This window comes from Alligator sinensis, unplaced genomic scaffold (assembly GCF_000455745.1).
Source record: "Alligator sinensis unplaced genomic scaffold, ASM45574v1 scaffold850_1, whole genome shotgun sequence".
Taxonomy (NCBI): domain Eukaryota; kingdom Metazoa; phylum Chordata; order Crocodylia; family Alligatoridae; genus Alligator; species Alligator sinensis.
Window position 1 is genome coordinate 77,024 of NW_005842742.1, and position 18,658 is coordinate 95,681.

Consider the following 18,658-nt stretch of genomic DNA (forward strand, 5'->3'; position numbering starts at 1 on the left):
GTCCCCGCCATCAGGGACTGCCTGGGAATGGTCTGGCTTGCCCCTGTGGTAGTGCGGGAAGGCAGCAGGAGGGCAGCTGGATGTGCTGGAAGCTGGCAGGGATGGTGCATGGGGCTCTGGAAGCCTGCCAAGTCCAAGCTTCCCTGGGTACCCCTGGGCTTCCAGCACCCCATGCACTGTCCCCACCACCTTGTCAGGATAGGGCCCTTGTACACATGACAAATATTGCTGTAATTTATTATGTAGAAAACTAAAATACATAGGATTTGTTTTACTTTGCTACATAAAAAAGTCAGTTAAATCAAAATACTCCACAGAAGTTGTACACTGTTACAAAATTGAATCGTAATATGCCGCCGAACGTGTACACTGTTATGCAGTTAGATCGTTAAAAGGGGCAATTAAATCACTAAAAGGAGCAGTTTCATCAGATGTACAATGGCCCTTCATCACACGTACAGGGGCCCAAGAATGATGCACAAATGCAACAAAGGTCCCTTCCAGCCCCTAACATCTATAAAACTATGAAACTATTAAAGTGAAATTCCTAAGTTTCAGGCTCTCCTGATTCACAGGAACTGAAACAAAGAACTTTGTGTGGCCTTGTTCCCTGTTTATGAGTTGTGAGCTGTCATCTCTGCTGGCCAGAAATCCTCACCGACCACTTCTAAAACTCAGGAGGAAAATATAGTAAGATAGAGCACTGTGCTAGAGGGTGCACGAGATGCGGGTCCAGTTCCCAGCTCCGAGTCTGCCCATGTTACCTCATGAGAAGGCACATCTACTTGTCAATTAATGCGATTTAGGTAATGTGCATTAAATCTAGCACCTCCATTGTGAAGTACTAGAAAAAGGCACATTAGCCTATTTTAATGCGCATTAGCTAAAGAGCACAGGTTTTTTGTGGTGCTTTAATGTGGATTAAAATAAGCTAATGCACATTAAAGCACATGTGTAGATGCACTCAGGGAGGTCATTTCATTTAACACCTGGCTAGACAAAGCCTTAGCTGGGATGATCTCGTTGGGGCTGGTCCTGCTTTGAGAAGGGGGGTTTCTAGGAATCTATGATCTACCACATACCTCAATTCCCCATCTGTAAAGCAGGGATAAAGCTTCTCTTTTTTTCACAGTAGTTTTAATAAGATATCCCCCATTATTGATTGTCAGATGCTTAAATCCTATAATGATGAGAACCACATTCATGCATAGATGGTCTCCCCATATTCATAGAGCGAGGCGAACTGACTTCTTCAGGGCCAGATGATAGTTCAGTGGCAAAAAAATAAATAAAACAGAGTGTATCTATAGCCATCTGCTCTGTGCATAGGTTGCCAGAAGGCAGACAAGGTTCCTTGGGTGAATCTGATATCTTTTATTAGACCAACTTGCCAGAAAATGTTCTCTCCTCCATGAATGTTGTCAGCACTTTGTTGATAGGCCAAAGCATCAACATTTTGGGGGGCTTGATCAAAAATTGGTACTTTCAGCAGAAAACAAGTTCATTGACAATTCTGCTTTATCGAAAACACAGTCTTCTGTCCAAAGATGTTTTCAATTCTTTTGGCAAAGCCATTTATATGACATTCTCTTAAAGAGCTGAAATAAAACCCCACTGGGTCAGAGTCCCAGAAGTGTATTCTCTTAGTGATATTGCTTCTCATGTCTGATAATGCAACTCAGGACTCCTGGCTCCTGACTTCAGTAGCTTAAATCAGGATTGTTTTCCTTCACTGACTTTCAGGTGGTACCCAAGCATCCAAGCTTCCAGTTATTTGTACCCTAACCACCACACGTAACCCCCTTCCTGGAAAGTTCCTATATAAATTCTTCCATAAAGAAGATGAGAAAAGACACATTCTGTTGCCCTCCACAATGGCTCAATGGAAGCTCAGTATTACTCATGTTGTCCATGGTGTTAGTCCAATAGACTTTTCTTTCATGTAGACCTGCACATTCACTGCAGCCTTCTCCTTTCAGGTCTCAACTGCCCCCCAAACTCGCATTATGACTACTGCGGGACCGGCTGCCCTTCCACTTGCCATAGTAGGTTGGATCCAGATGAGTGCGAAGCTCCCTGTGGAGAAGGATGCTTCTGTGATGAAGGCTTTGTCCTGAGTGGAGAGAAGTGTGTCCCATATACAGACTGCGGCTGTATGTATGAGGGCAAATATTACAAGAAAGGGGAGGAATTCTACACCAGTACCTCTTGTCATAAGCAGTGTCAGTGCAATGAAGACGGGGAGCTGGAGTGCAAAGATGTCTCTTGTGATGCCAATGAAGAATGTAAGGTGGTAAACGGTGTCCAAGGTTGCCACCCCTTAGGGTACGGGAAGTGCGTGTCATGCAACCCTCACTACATGACCTTTGATGGAAAAGCATTTGACTTGCATGGGAATTGCACGTACACCTTGGCCAAAGTCAATAGCATGGACCCCAGGCTGATGAACTTCTCAGTGGTGGTAGAGAATGAGAGCATGGGTAGTGGCCGTGTGGCTCGGAAAAGGACAATCAAGGTCTTCATTTACGGCCACACCATTGTCTTGGAGAGAGAAATGAGGTGGAAGGCAGTGGTAAGCATCTTGTTAAACTCATCCACGTTTCATGGGGCACTAGTGACACGTGGACACAGTACATGAGTACATGTGCGTGTAGATGAGACAAAACTGTACAGTCCTCATCAATAATAGGCACATTTTCCCCTCTTTGCCATAGGTGGATGGGGAGCTGTACACTCTGCCAGTGACTATGAACAATGGGAAGCTTCAGGTCAACCAGGAGGGAAACAACATCATTCTTCAAACTTCTGCTGGACTCCAAGTCCTTTATGACACCTTCTCTTGTGCCTTCGTGACCCTCCCCAGCACCTATAAAGGATACATGCGTGGCTTGTGTGGCAACTTCAACAGCAATAAAAATGATGACTTCCTGCTGCCCAACGGAAAGAGCACCAAAAGCCTGAGCGAATTTGAGTCCTCTTGGAGGGTGCTTGATGATGGTGCCATGTGCTCTGAGGGCTGTGATGGACGATGCCCTGTCTGCGATGCAGCCAAGAAGAAACCATACCAGGCTGAGACCTCCTGTGGGTTGATCGGAGCTCCCTCAGGCCCGTTCCATGCCTGTCATTCACACGTTAACCCTGCTGAGTTCGTCAACTACTGCCTTTATGACATGTGTGCCTCCAATGGGGCGAGAGAGACTCTCTGCCAGAGTCTCCAGGCATATGTAACTGCGTGCCAAGAAGCAGGTGCTGAGATCGGAGCGTGGAGGAAGCCCTCCCTTTGCCGTAAGTTAACAAAACAATCTGCAAGGTAGTCTTCATTAACCTGGCACATATCAGTCCTATATCTGTAGTGAACCTGAGCATGGGCCCTTATTGCGAAGAAGGCTAAGGGCCTGTGGGCTGCATTAGTAGGATTGTTGCCAGCAGAGCCAGGGAAGTGATTCTTCCCCTCTGTTTGGCACTGAGGAGGCCACATCTGGAGTCTCGTGTCCAATTTTTGGTCCTGCACTGCAGAAAGGATGGGGACAAATGGGAGAGAGTTCAGGATAGGGAAATGAAAATGGTTCAGAGGCTGGGGGACATGACTTATGAGGAGAAACTGAGGAAACTGGGTTTACTGAGTCTGGAGAAGACTGAAGAGGGATTTAATAGCAACCTTCAGCTCCCTGAAGGGTGGTTGCAAAGAGGATGGAGCTGGACTGTTATCAGGAGGGACAGATGACAGGACAAGGAGCAACAGTTTCCAGTTACAGCAAGGGAAGTTGAAGTTAGATATGAGGAAGAATTTTCTCACTAGGAGGGTAGTAAACCACGGGAACCGGAGAGCCAGAGAGGTGGTGGGATCTCCATCCTTGGAGGTTTTGAAGACCCAGCTAGACAAAGCCTTGGCTGGGATGATCTAGTTGGGGCTGGTCCTCCTTGAAGCAGGGGGTTGGACTAGATGTGACCTCCTGCGCTCCCTTCCAATCCTCATTTTCCATAATTCTATGAGACCTTCTACCTGCTGTGATTTTTGCAGATGCCACAAGCCTAACATGGTCTGTAGTGGCTAGTTTTACAGGGAACATCCACGTTGTTCCATGGTGATTCAACAGTCCTCCAAGCATTAGGATGCTTCTTTACACTTTCATTTACAACCCTCTACTTGACCCTTTACTTGACCCATGGGAGTGATCATCCTCGACCATGAGGGATCACTGCCGCTGACGGCTCCTTTATAGAAGAGGAACCGTATTAGTGTTGTAGTAACAGCATTTTGCCCTCCAAATATGTGTTAACTTGGTACCCCAGCACAGTCCTGGGAGGTAATTCTTGCACTGCTAATTTTCAGGAAAGCTCCCTAGAGTTTATGGTTTCTTGTACATGTTATGCGTTGTTTAGATACATGTCACAAAATGTCACCAAAAATCTCCATTTCACTAGGTTAGTCGTGTCTGAAAATATGTCTTTTTATTGTGGTAGACTTCGATTTATCATGGTAAATTAGACCACCTCCAACATTTTTTATTCTTATCATGGCCAATTGTTCCGGACGATTATTTTTATTGTTATAGTTTCGTGATGTGTATTCTCACACACAGCTAAAATCGCCATTTTCCCAGTTCTGATACAATTTGTCCACCAGGTGCCACTTGGGTTTACTGTGAAATCCATGTAATTTCTGTTGTAATGTGGCCATTAGACACCAGGTGGAAAGGATCAAAATTGTTCTTACTATGTGTCGGGTAGTTCATTCCATGGCTGTAAGAGGCTCTCTGTCTCATTCTCTCTAGCCCTCACCTGTCCAGCCAACAGCCACTATGAGCTGTGTACCAAGAACTGTGATCTCACCTGTGCCAGCCTGACCACTCCACCCCAATGCACCAAGAAGTGTTTTGAAGGATGTCAATGTAACGATGGCTACATGTCTGATGGGGAGGCGTGTGTGTCCATGGAAAACTGTGGTTGCCTGAGGGATGGACGCTACCTCCAGGTGGGTGTTGGGATGCATAGACCATCTGGTTACAGATCTCAGCCTTGACCGTATTATCCCCTTTGTAGCTGTAGAAGAGACACTGAATAATAATTTCCATTCTCAAATGAAGCATAATCATGGCAAAACAGCTGAAGCTGTATGTCCTAGCTTGTGTGTATAAGGTTTAGAGCCAGCATGTAATGTTCAGAGCCACCAGTTCACCCACACAGCTACCACTGCAATTGATTCAAAGGCTGTAAAACCAGAAGGGAGCACTGTGATCGCTGTTTTAGTCCCCCTGCATCACACAGGATACAGGAATTAATCCTTATCTGAACTGGGACCAAACTTCCAGCATCGGGGATCAAAATTTGTAGCATTATCTGGCTTGCTCTATCCAGATACCATCACTTTCAGTTTCTGGGCCAGGAGCTTGGAACTACTGAAGCAGAGGATGAGGTCGAAGACTCTATCCAAGATTGTATATTCTCCCATTGCAGGAGAGACAGAATATAGAGAGCTTGTTGGCTCTGAGTAACTATCCACAAATTCAATCCATTAAAGTTTTGAATGTATAGACCTCACCCTGCAGTCTTAGTGCCTTGATCTAAGGAGGCCGCCAAGACTGCAGAATGCATCCTTGAAGGTTCAGAGTTTGATTTTAGCTCAGATATGGGCAAAAGCTTATTTATCCTATAGAGGAAGTTAGGCAGGTAGTGTAAAGTCAGGGAGGACAGCATTACACCTTAGAGACCAACTAGTTCAGAGAGCCAGGAGCTTTTGTAGGCAACAGGCTACTTCATTAGAAGCCTGTCTAGCCTTTGTGGCAGACGTGAGCCTGCAAAAGCTGGCTGGAGACACAGTGGGTGCATCTACACATGCACACATTACTGCACAGTAATTTAGGTTACTGAGTAGTAACTATGGTGATTTATGCCGACTTGGGTGTAAATTTGCTACCTGCATGATGCAGGTAGCAAATTCATGCCCAATTATTTACTGCTCAGTAAGGCAAGTGTAGTCACCTTACTGCACAGTAACACTGTGTGCATGGATTGATTTGGGACTAACTTTAGTCCCAAGTCAGTCCACACACAGCGTTACTGCACTGTAATGCCTGCATGTGTAGACACTGGCCTAAAAACTGCGTGCTGTGCAGTAAATGCACATGTAGACAGGCCCAGTGGGAATCTGAAAAAAAGTCTTTGGGGACGGTGGAAGGGAAACTGAGTTGCCTAGGAAGGAATATGGAGACTTTCAGTTTAAGGGCACAAGATCCAATTTAGCACATGGAGAAAGACTTTGACTCAGAGTCACTTGTGAGGAAAAGTTGACTGGTTGATCCAGGATGTTGGCTTCAATTCAGTCCAAAGTTGAAGAGGGGCTGATTGGTTGCAGATGAGCTAGGTTCCTTCCAACAACACTTCCACTTCTAAGGAGATCTGGGGAGCTGGAGACTGGAGATGTAGCCTCATGTCTTCTGGCCATCCCTGTGATTTCTACCTTCTTGATCACTGTTTTCCTTGTTGTGGTCATCTCCGGATTGCATCAGGTCCACAAGAATGTTTTCAGTGCAGGTATATACCCTACATGGACAGAGAGCATTTGTCCATGCCAAGAATAGTTGAGAGATGCTTAATTCCCATGTCTGAGGACAGGGGAGGTTCAGTCATTCCCATGATGCAGCTCTTCTGTTTTGTTCCATCCAGCCAGGGGAGACGTTCCTCTCCAGCGACTGCTCACAGAGGTGCACCTGCCTTGAGCTGGGCAAGCTCGACTGTAAGGAAGCCAAATGCCTGGTTGTGGAGAAATGCCTGGTCAGGGACGGAGAGCGCCGCTGCGTGAAGGAAGAAGGCCAATGCATGCTTGCCTCGGGAGCACAGCTCACTACTTTTGACCGTGCTTCAGTGAAAGTCCCGTCCAACCGGATCTACAGCCTGGCTTCCCTGTGCAACAGCAGTGCTCCGTCCTGGTTTAGGGTGGTAGTAGAAGTCAAAGAGTCCAGTAAGACACATGTTGAAACCGTCACGGCCATCTACATTTCCATCGACAATACTGTGGTTTCTGTGAATAAAGAGAAAGAGACACGGGTAAGGTTCAACCATCACAGCCAACAACCCAGCCAGGGGTGGGGTTTCCACATAGGCACAGCTCCAAATTGAGTGTTATTAGGCTGACTAAAACACAACCAAAAGGCAGGCACTAATAAATGTCATGCTAGTCACTAAAGAGCAGCAGAAACTCCACAGAAGTTGGAGGAAAGCCTCTAGGCAATCTGTTCTAGTCTTTACACACCCTAATATTTTAGTTTAGTTCTACGAGGAAGAAGGGTCTACCAAGAATTGTAGCTTCCCATCAGAAAATATCAGTTTGATGAAATCAAGACATTTTTGCCAGAGCAAATTTGCTCTAGAATTTGCATTGAAAAATTGCCAAAAGATTACATTTAGATAAAGTCAAAGCATTTTGTGTTTATTATTTCATAGAGATATAAAAAAAATAAGGGTTGGAAGAGATCTCAGGAGGTCACATTAATCCAACTCTCTTCTCCAAGCAGGACCAGCCCAACTACATCATCCCAGCCAAGGCTTTGTCAAGCCAGGTCTTCAAAACCTACAAGAATGGAGATGCTACCACCTCTTTGGGGAGCCTCTTCCAGTGCTTCACTACCCTCCTAGTGAGAAAGTTCTTCCTAATATCCAACCTCAACCTCCCTTGCTGCAACGTGAGCCCATTGCTCCTTGTTCTCTCATCTGCCCCAACTGAGAACAGTCCAGCTCCATCCTCCATTCACCCTGCAGCGAGTTGAAGGCTGCTATTCAATCCCCTCTCAGTCTTCTCTTCTCCAGACTAAACAAGCCCAATTCCCTCAGCCTTTCTTCACTAGTCCTGTCCCCCAGCCTCTCAAGCATCTTTGTTGCCCCCTGCTGGACTCTCTCCAATGTATTCCCCTCCTTTCTGTAGTGGCAGGCCCAAAACTGGACACAGGACTCCAGATGTGGCCTCACCAGTGCTGAATAGAGAAGGGAGAACTGCCTCTCTATTTAGGGAGCTAGCCTGTTCTCAGTGGTGACAAGTAACAGAACAAGGAGCAATGGTTTCCAGTTGCAACAAAGAGAAGTTGAGGTTGGATATTAGGAAAAACTTTCTTACAAGGAGAGTGGTGAAGCACTGAACAGGCTCCCCAGAGAGGTGGTGGGATCTCCATCCGTGGAGGTTTTGAAGACCTGGCTAGACAAAGCCTTGGCTGGGATGATCCAGTTGGGGCTGGTCCTGCATGGAGCAGGGGGTTGGACTAGATGTCACCTCCTGAGGTCCCTTCAACCCTCATTTTCTATGATTCCCTCCATCTGATGGTAACGCTCCTGCTAATATATCACGCCATGTCACATCACAGAAAGTATGGAGGCACGGGCTGTGGTGTTGATTCTCTTGCGGCTTGATACAATTTCATGATTATGTTTTCTCAAAACCTGTCTCCTGTCAGAAAAGCATTTTGATGGAGAATTTCAGATCAACTCCAAGTGTTACCGAGTATGCAGAGTGTTGCATTCAGAGCAGTGATTCTCTCTCCTCTCCCCCCACCACCCCCATTCTCTCTCTCCAGTTGAATGGGGTACCCACCGCGCTCCCAGTGACCCTGAAAGGCAGCAAAATCCACCTCTCCCAGAGCAACGGTCGCTTTGCCCTACAGACAGATTTTGGCTTCAAGGTGATCTATGACAAAGACTGGACCATCATGGTGACTGTCCCCTTTAGCACTCATGGAACCAGCTGTGGGCTGTGTGGGAACTTCAATGGCATTTCTGAGGATGATCCCACATTCCCCTTGGGCGTTTTCTCTGAAGAGGACATTTCCGACCGCTGGGCAATTCATGACGGCTCCCCACCCTTCTGGGATAGCTGCCATGAGCAATGTTTGCCATGTGACCTTGGAAAGAAGCGTCTCTACGGTGACAAGAAGCACTGTGGGCTTATTAAGAAAACAGCAAAGGGGCCCTTCCAAGAATGTCACGCCACAGTCAATCCCAACGACTTCTTTCACACCTGCATCCAAAGCATGTGCCTGGATGGGGCGACCCACAGGGGCCTGTGCCGTGAGCTGGAAGCCTATGCCAATGCCTGCCTGGAGCAAGGAGTCCCCCTCCGCAGCTGGAGGATGCTGTCCGGCTGTGGTGAGCCCTACAGTTTAGTTTGCTTGCTGGTGCCAAAAAAAATGGGACTGGTTTGTCTGTTGTCTGAAAGAGGGGAGAGGGGCAGTGAGCATGAGGTTGGGAATCTCTGGGTACTTGGGACATGGGGGCCAGCATGAACATCCAGGGAAAGCACCCATTACTCAACCCCCTACTTTGTTCCGTGCAGGGTAGTGCCCCCTGCCTTTGTACTAGCATTAGAAGTGAATCCACAGGGAGAGAAGGCCCTCTTGAGACATGATTCCTACTACCACGCTGGGGCACTGGAGCTGGCACTAACTTTTGCTTCCTACACAGTCTCTCGCACTCACTGCCTCACTTCATTTTAAATACCTCTACCTTCTCACTATGTTTTTCCCATAACATGTTGACCACCTCATAACATCAGGGGATTTGTTTGTAGTCATAACCAGGAACTGGGTTTTTTTCATTCAGTGAACACCAAAATTATTCCCCTGTTCCTTTCCTTGTGGGAAAGGAGATATGGCTGGGATGATCTAGTTTGGCTGGGATGATCTAGTAGGGGCTGATGCTGCTTTGAGCAGGGAGTTGGACTAGATGTGACCTCCTGAGGTCCCTTCCAACTCTTAACTTTCTATCATTCTGTACCATGGAGAGGAAAGCATTATGGCACTTCGTAGTGTGTCCATGCCAGTGACACTAGTCTATGGCAGCTCTTAGAATCGTAGAAAATGAGGGTTGAAGGGACCTCAGGAAGTCACATCTAGTCCAACCCCCTGCTCAAAGCAGGACCAGCCCCAACTACATCATCCCAGACAAGGCTTTGTCTAGCTGGATCTCAAGGATGGAGATGCCACCACCTCTCTGGGTAGCTTGTTCATTGCTTTACTACCCTCCTCCTGAGAACATTTTTCCAAATATCCAACCTCAGTTTTCCTTGCTGCAACTGGAACCCATTGCTCCTTGTTCTGTCATCTGCCACCACTGAAAAAAGTCCAGCTCCGTCCTCTTTGGAACCACCCTTCAGGGAGTTGAAGGCTGTTATTAAATCCTGCCTCGGTCTTCTCTTCTCCAGACTAAATAAGACCTGTTCCCTGAGCCTTTTCTCACAAGTCATGTGCCCCAGCCCTCAAAACATTTTCATTTCTGGATTCTCCAATGTGTTCACCTCCTTTCTGTAGTGCGGGCCACAAAACTAGATGCAGGACTCCAGATGTGACCTCACCAGTGCCAAATAGAGGGACAGAATCACTTCCCTTGATCTGCTGGCAGCGCTCCTACCAAAGCAGCCCAGGATGCCATTAGCCTTCTTGGCAATAAGGGCACACTGCTGGCTCCTGTTCAGCTTATTGTCCACTGTCACCCCCAGGTCCTTTACTGCGGAGCTGCTGCTCAGCCAGTTGGTTCCTAGCCTGTACCGATGCAGGCTACGCAAGTGTTTCACTTTGTTGCACTGGGTGTTAAGTCTTTCTTTCTCTGATGTGATTCCAGTTCTGTCCTGCCCTGAGAACAGCCACTACGAGATCTGTGGAAATGCCTGCCCAGCTACTTGTTTTGACCAAACAGCTCCTTCTTCCTGTGAGAAGCCCTGCACTGAGATCTGCCAGTGTAACACTGGTTATGTCCTCAGTGCTGGCCAATGCATCTCCGAGGAAGCCTGCAGCTGTATGCACAATGACCGCTCCTACAAGCTTGACGAGGAGTTCTGGGGAGATGAGATGTGCCGCTCTTGGTGCAAATGTGAACGCAGAGGGGAAAGGCTTGAGGTAGTTTGCAGAAAATCCAGCTGCAAAGACGGAAAGAAATGTGTAGTGATGGATGGGGTCCGGGGCTGTCATGAGGTCAACTACACTACTTGCATAGCAACCGGAGACGTGCACTACACCACCTTTGATGGGAAGAAATATGATTTCGTGGGCACCTGTGTCTACCAGCTGGCTGGGGTCTGCACTCCGGACCCCAGGCTTGTCCCATTCACCGTCCAAGTGGAGAACAGCAATCGTGGCAGCACAGCTGTGTCTTTCACCAAAGTGGTGACCTTGGACATCTACAACATGACCATCAGTCTGAGCCAGGAGCACCCGCAGAAGATTCAGGTATGGAACCAAATACAGTGAACGAGAGTCTCTTGGGGTTGACAGGTTCTCCCAGATACCTTAGTGTCTAGGCTGGGGAGACACCATTCACTCAAGCGTGTGGTTTTAATCCTCCAAGTTCAGACTGTATCCCTCAACCTGCCCCACGTGTGTCAGAGACAGCCAGTACCCAGACCCCATCCCAAACCCAATAAACTCTCCAGGGCACTTTACTATGGACAATGAGTCCCATAGTGCACCAAGTTTTTGTCTTGAAAAGGGGAGACAGTTCATCATAGGAGCTCTTGGCCATGTTCATCATGGAAGAAGCAGCCCAGCTGCAGAGTCCAACCATTGGATTCATTGTCCAACTGCTCAACTGTTGGACTCATTGTCCAATTGCTTGAGTGAAGTGTTCTCCCATCCAGAGTCCGTATGTCCCTCATTCAGGCTCCACTGTACGTTTCTCACAGATTTGAAAGCAGAGACGGACCATGATGATTATCCAGTGTAACCAAAGTCACAGAATTTCAGCCATAGGTAGAACCCGCCTTTCATTTTAGAAAGACAGGTAGTCTGGACTTGAAGACTCCGAAAGATGGAGATTCACCATATCCCATTTGACCACACAGATTAACCAGTGTCTATGATTTCCCACTGACCTATTTTGCACTAAGGAGATATCTTCCTGATTCTTGGAGCCTGAGTGACTGTTTAATGATGTCACCTGGAACCCAGTTAGAGCAAGGGATGTCTTTCTCTACCACTAAAGCTAGCCTCTTTGTGTCTCAGACGAGTCCTCTTCTTGCCTCTTTCTGACAGCTGGCAGGACCATTTCCTCCCATAATAAGAGTGTCATTATCACTTTCATTTTACAACCACAGATCTTCTTTTGTAACATTGCTCCTCTGCTGTCATATCTACTCTGGACCAAATACATTTTGCTAACTCACAACACTGTCTCCATCTCACACCCAAGGTGCACAGCAGATCCTGATTTAATGCCTTCTTAACAAATTAGCCTCCCTATCACCCCACAACAATTATTTTATGTCATAGGAGGTATGTAAGTGTAAAATATGTTCCCCGTGGAAACATAGAAGTGAAACAGCCTAATCTGGTCTGTCCCTCACAAATTGTTCCCAACAGTCAAGTCTGGGGACTTTTCCCAGTAGAGATGAAAAACCCTGTTATGTTTCCCCTATAGGTCAGAGTAGGATTGTTCTCGCCAGCCCATACCCACAGACAGTTGATGAGGTGTGGGAGTGTTAAAAGATCTTTGCAGTTGGGAGGAAGTTCTGGGCCCCTGACTACAGAAAGGATGTGGACCGATTGGAAAGAGTTCATTGGAGGGTGACAACAATGGTGAAAGGGCTGAGGGACATGACTTATGAGAAGAGGCTGAGGGAATTGGGCTTATTTAGTCTGAAGAAGAGAAGACCGAGGCAGGATTTAATAGCAACCTTCAACTCCCTGAAAGGTGGTTGTAAAGAGGATGGAGCTGAACTGTTCTCATTGGGGCAGATGACACAACAAGGAGCAATGGTTTCCAGTTGCAGCAAGGGAAGTTGAGGTTAGATATTAGGAAAACTTTCTCACAAGGAGGGTGGTGAAGCACTGGAACAGGCTCCCCAGAGAGGTGGCGGGATCTCCATCCTTAGAGGTCTTGAAGACCCAGCTGGACAAAGACTTGGTTGGGATGATGTAGTTGCAGTTGGTCCTGATTGGAGCAGGGGGTTGGACTAGATGTGACCTCCTGAGGTCCCTTCCAACCCGAATTTTCTATGATTCTATACTGGTGTCTATCATGTCTTTCTCAGGTGGATGGCATCTTTGTAAACCTGCCCTTCCAGTATAAAGACAAGCTGAAGGCCTACATCAGCGGAGTCCATGGCTTCATCCAGACTGATTTCAGTCTGAGAGTGAGCTTTGACTGGTACAGTCACACCAGGGTCCTCGTTCCCAATACCTATGCTGATGCCATGTGTGGGCTCTGCGGGAACAACAATGAAGATGCCACAGATGATATGATGATGAAGAATGGAATTCAGACATCTGATGAGCTTCAGTTTGCAAACAGCTGGAAAGTCAGGGAAGTCCCTGGGTGTAGGAAGGAATGCCTTGGTGACTGCCCTGTATGTGGGGAGTTGCAGATGCAAGTCTACAAAGGCGACAAATACTGTGGGATCATCACACGTAAGAACGGGCCATTTTCTCTCTGCCACAGAGTCATTGACCCGGCTCCCTACTTTGACAACTGCATTTTTGACACGTGCCACTACAGTGGTCATCACAACATGATGTGCCATGCTATCAGCAGCTACGTGACCAGCTGTCAGGCTCAGAGCATCTGGATAGGGCAGTGGAGATCAGCCTCATTCTGCAGTAAGTGTGACCTCCTAGACTTGTCTTTCAGTTCATGCCATTGCAACTGGCCCACGCTACAGAGAGAGACTCCACCACCTCTGTGGGGAGCCTGTTCCAGTGCTTTACTTTCCTCTGAGTGAGAAAGTTCTTCCTAATACCCAACCTACATTTCCCTTGCTTCAATTTGAGCCGATTGCTCCATGTCCTGTCATCTGCCCTCACTGAGAACAGTCCAGCTCCATCCTTTTTCAAACTTCCCTTCAAGGAGCTGAAGGCTGCTATTCAATTCCCTCTCAGTCTTCTCTTCTCCAGACTAAATTATCCCAGTTCCCTCAGCCTCTGCTCATTTCTTTCTTTCAGGTTTCAACTGCCCCTCAAACACACACTATGAGTTCTGTGGGACTGGCTGCCCTAACTCTTGCCATAATGTGCTGGATCCAGATGAGTGTGAACTTCCTTGTAGAGAAGGCTGCTTCTGCAATGACGGGTTCATCTTGAGTGGTGACAAGTGCATCCCAAGTACAGACTGTGGCTGCATGCACCAAGGCAGGTACTACAAGAAAGGGGAGGAGTTCTACACCAGCACTTCCTGTGAGGAACGGTGCCAGTGCAGCGACAGTGGGGTCATCAAGTGCCAAGACATCTCCTGTAGTGCCAATGAGGAGTGCAAGGTGATACATGGTGTCCAAGGCTGCTATGCCTCTGAGTCTGGAAAGTGCATAGCATGGAGTGATTCCTACTATGTTACTTTTGATGGAAACACCTTCAATTTACATAGTAATTGCACTTACACCTTGGCTGAAGTCAACAGCATCGATGCCAAGCTGCAAATCTTCCTGGTGGTCATAGAAAACGAGAGGGCCGGTAAAGACTGGGTGTCCGTGACAAAGACAATCAAGGTCTCTGTTGATGGCCATACCATCGTCATGAAGAGAGGAACAAGGTGGAAGGTTGCGGTAAGTATCTTGTTTGATCTTATTGATGTCTCATGGGGCACTGATTCCATATGCATGCCCAGTCCGTTGAGCCATAGAATCATAGATAGATCATAGAAAATGAAGAAAATCATTGAAAATGAGGATTGGAAGGGACCTCAGGAGGTCACATCTAGTCCAACCCCCTGCTTCAAGCAGGACCAGCCCCAACTATATCATCCCAGCCAGGGCTTTGTTTAGATGGGTCTTCAAAACCCCCAGATCTCCATTCCACAACCTCTCTGGGTAGCCTGCTCCAGTGCTTTTCTGCCGTCCTCATGAGAGAGTTCTTCCTAATATCTAACCTCAGCTTCCCTTGCTGCAACTGGAGCCCATTGCTCCTTGTTCTGTCATCTGCCCCCACTGAGAACAGTTTAGCTCCATCCTCTTTGTAGGCACCCTTCAGGTCCCATCAACCAGAGGTAAAATTTCCCTTTCGTTGGCACAGGTGGATGGGGAGCTGTACAGTCTACCAGTGGCTATAAACAAAGGGAAGCTTCAGATCAACCAGGAGGGGAAAAACATCGTTCTCCAATCTGCTGCTGGATTTCAAGTCCTTTATGACACCTCGTCTTATGTGCTGGTGACTGTCCCCAGCACCTACAAGGGACAAACACGTGGCTTGTGCGGTAACTACAATGGCAATAAAAATGATGACCTCTTGTTGCCCAGTGAGAAGATTGCCAAAAGCATGAGTGAGTTTGAGTCTTCTTGGAGGGTGCTCGATGATGGTGCCACATGCTCCGAGGGATGTGATGGACGATGCCCTGTCTGTGATGCAGCCAAGAAGAAACCATACCAGGCTGAGACCTCCTGTGGGTTGATCACAGCTCGCTCAGGCCCGTTCCAAGATTGTCACTCACTGGTGAGCCCTGATGACTACTTCCACCACTGCCTCCATGTCATGTGTGCTGCCAATGGGGCGAGAGAGACCCTCTGTCAGAGCCTTCAGGCCTACGCAGCCACATGCCAGGCAGAGGGAGCTACGATCAGAGAATGGAGAAAGGATTCGTTCTGCCGTAAGTTACCAGAATAATCTGTAGACCCACCTTGAATGTGGTGGCACATAATGGATCTTGATCTATCATGGTTTTGAACATCAGACCTCCTAGGTGCTGGGTTTTTTCAAATATCACAAGCCTAACATTGTTGGGAAGGGTCCATCTTACAGGTAACATCCAAGCTGTTCCATGAAGTTTTCTATACTGAAGAGTATCAAAGTTTCAGGTGTAGCTCAGCCACATTCCCGAAGGTTTCAGTCTCCTCAATCAATTCAGCTTCTTGGTTGGATGACATCTCCCGTAATGCACCAAGATTTCTTCTTGAAGAGGGGAGACAGTCCATCCTAGGAGCTCCTGGACATGTTCACCATGAAAGAGGTAGCTCAGCTGGAGAGTCCAGTCCCTAGAGAGGAATAAGGACATGAAGCCCTCACACTACAGCCATATTTTCAGACCAAAATAGTTCCTCTTCTGGGTGTTTGAGTTTCCAGTAATGAACAGAAGTTTTCTATGGCAATCAGGCTAGAAAATCTCATTTGAATGAAATGCCAAATTTCTGTTGAATATCAGTTTCAATAAGAAAACGTTTTCCTGGGCCTGGTGTCTAACCAAACTAACCTTCATCCTCCCTTTTGTTTCATTTGCTTCTCTCTCCCTCTCTCTCTCCAGCCTTATCTTGCCCAGCTAACAGCCACTATGAGCTGTGCACCAAGACGTGTGATCTCACTTGTGCCAGTCTGACAACTCCTACCAAGTGCATCCGGAGGTGTTTCGAAGGCTGCCAGTGCAACACTGGCTACATGTTTGATGGAGAGGCGTGCGTATCCATGGGCAAATGCGGCTGCATGAGGGATGGACACTACATTGAGGTAGGTGTTGGATTAGTGGACTACCTTACAGTTCTCAGACTGGACAAGACAGCTCTGAAGAAGTTGACTTTAGCTTCGATATTAGGAATTTAGGTTAGATATTAGGGTCACAAATTGGCTAGAGGGCTGCACCCAGAGAGTGGTGGTGGATGGGTCATTTTTGACCTGGAGGGATGTGGGCAATGGGGTCCCCCAGGGCTCAGTCCTTGGGTCCGCACTGTTCAACATCTTCATCCGTGACTTGGACGAGGGGGTGGAAAGCACCTTGTTCAAATTCGCAGATGACACTAAGATGTGGGGAGAGGTGGGCGTGATAGGAGGGAGGGACAGGCTACAACTAGATCTGGACAGGTTACAGGGGTTGGCGGATGAGAATAGGATGGGATTTAATACTGACAAGTGCAAGGTGCTGCCCCTGGGGAGGAAGAACCAGCAGCACACCTACGGGCTGGGGAACTCCCTTCTCGTCAGTGCAGAGGCAGAAAGGGATCTTGGAGTCATTATTGATTCCAAAATGAACATGGGCCGACAGTGTGAGGACGCGGTCAGGAAGGCCAACCGCACCTTGTCGTGCATTCATAGATGCATCACAAGCAGGTCCAAGGAGGTGATCCTCCCCCTCTACGCCACATTGGTCAGGCCACACAGTTGGAGTACTGCGTCCAGTTCTGAGCGCCGCACTTCAGGAGGGATGTGGACAGCACGGAGAGGGTCCAGAGGAGGGCCACCCGCATGGTCAGGGGGCAGCAGGGCAGGCCCTATGAGGAGAGGCTACGGGACCTGAACCTGTTCAGCCTCCACAAGAGAAGGCTGAGAGGGGATCTGGTGGCCGTCTATAAACTTACCAGAGGGGACCAGCAGGGAATGGGAGAGTCCCTGTTCCCCCAAGTGCCTCCTGGAGTGACAAGGAATAATGGCCATAAGTTGATTGAGAGTAAGTTCAGGCTAGACAGCAGGAGGCACTACTTCACAGTCAGGGTGGCTACTCAGGTCCCTTCCAACCCGACCAACTATGAAACTATGAACTGTCTCATGAGGAGGGTAGTAAAGCACTAGAACAGGCTACCCAGAGAGGTAGTGGAGTCTCCATCCTTGGAGGTTTTGAAGACCCAGGTAGACAAAGCGTTCAAAGTGTTCAAAGCGTAGACAAAGGTAGATCAGCTGGGCTGATCTAGTTGGGGCTGGTCGTGCTTGGAGCAGGGGGTTGGACTAGATTTCATAGACTTCATCGACATTAGGGGTGGAAGGGACCTTGCAAGAGCATCAGGTCCAGCCCCCTTCCCAAGAGGCAGGAAGTCAGCTGGGGTCAGATCACCCTAGCAAAATAAGCATCCAAGCATCTCTTAAAGGTATCCAGAGTAGGACTTTGCACCGCTTCTCAGGGGAGTCCATCCCAGATTCTGGAGAATCGGACATTTTTCTGTATGTCCAGTCTAAAAGTCTTCCAGCAGTTTGTGACCATTGGACCCTGTCTTCCCTTGGGATGCCCTGGTGAACAGACGTTCTCCCAGTTCTGGATGCAAACCCCTTACATACTTATAGGCTGCCACTATAAGGACTAGATGTGACCTTCTGAGGTCCCTTCCAACCTTCATGTTCTATGATTCTATATCAGGTGTCTTCCACTTGGATACAGTGAGCATGACACAATTCTTCTGTTTTGTTCTTTCTAGCCAGGTCAGACCTTCTTCTCCAATGACTGCTCAGAGAAGTGCACCTGCCATGAGATGGGCAAACTGGAGTGCAGGGAAGCCAAGTGCCTGATAGGGGAGAAATGCCAGGTCAAGGATGGGGCACGCATCTGCGTGAAGCAGGAAGCTCGGTGCACGCTGGCCTCGGGAACGTGGCTCACCTCTTTTGATGGTGTCTCAGGGAACGTTCTCCCCAACAAGTTTTACAACCTGGCTTCCCTCTGCAATGACAGTTCCCCCTCCTGGTTTAGAGTGGTTGTGAATGTCAGGAAGTGCAACGAGAAGGTCGCAGCAGCTGATGTCGCCCTCTACGTTTTCTTTGACAATGCTATGATTTCCATCAGCAACAAAAAAGAAGCATGGGTAAGTAGAGGCTGGATTACAACATACTCACACAAGGGACTGAAAATCTCTTGCACCCACTGAAAAAAATCAATAATAAAACCATAAGTCATAGATCATAAATAAACATCATCATGATAAAATAATTCATAGATTCATAGATGTTTGGGTCAGAAGGGACCTCAGTAGATCATTGAGTCTGACCCCCTGCCCTGGGCAGGAAAGAGT

The 18,658-nt window shown here is 47.8% G+C and overlaps 1 protein-coding gene across 1 annotated transcript in view; it reads left to right on the forward strand.

The window, feature by feature from the left end:
- The window catches only part of LOC102371424 (IgGFc-binding protein-like), a 40,798-nt gene that overhangs the window by 19,191 nt on the left and 2,949 nt on the right, over window positions 1-18,658 (forward strand). Inside the window, exons 12-22 of the mRNA XM_014525073.2 lie at window positions 1,980-2,572; window positions 2,715-3,285; window positions 4,776-4,975; window positions 6,667-7,047; window positions 8,565-9,132; window positions 10,603-11,207; window positions 13,007-13,571; window positions 13,914-14,509; window positions 14,976-15,546; window positions 16,198-16,397; window positions 18,071-18,451. Of these exons, the coding sequence (XP_014380559.1) occupies window positions 1,980-2,572; window positions 2,715-3,285; window positions 4,776-4,975; window positions 6,667-7,047; window positions 8,565-9,132; window positions 10,603-11,207; window positions 13,007-13,571; window positions 13,914-14,509; window positions 14,976-15,546; window positions 16,198-16,397; window positions 18,071-18,451 (5,231 nt within the window). The remainder of the gene's footprint in view (window positions 1-1,979; window positions 2,573-2,714; window positions 3,286-4,775; window positions 4,976-6,666; window positions 7,048-8,564; window positions 9,133-10,602; window positions 11,208-13,006; window positions 13,572-13,913; window positions 14,510-14,975; window positions 15,547-16,197; window positions 16,398-18,070; window positions 18,452-18,658) is intronic.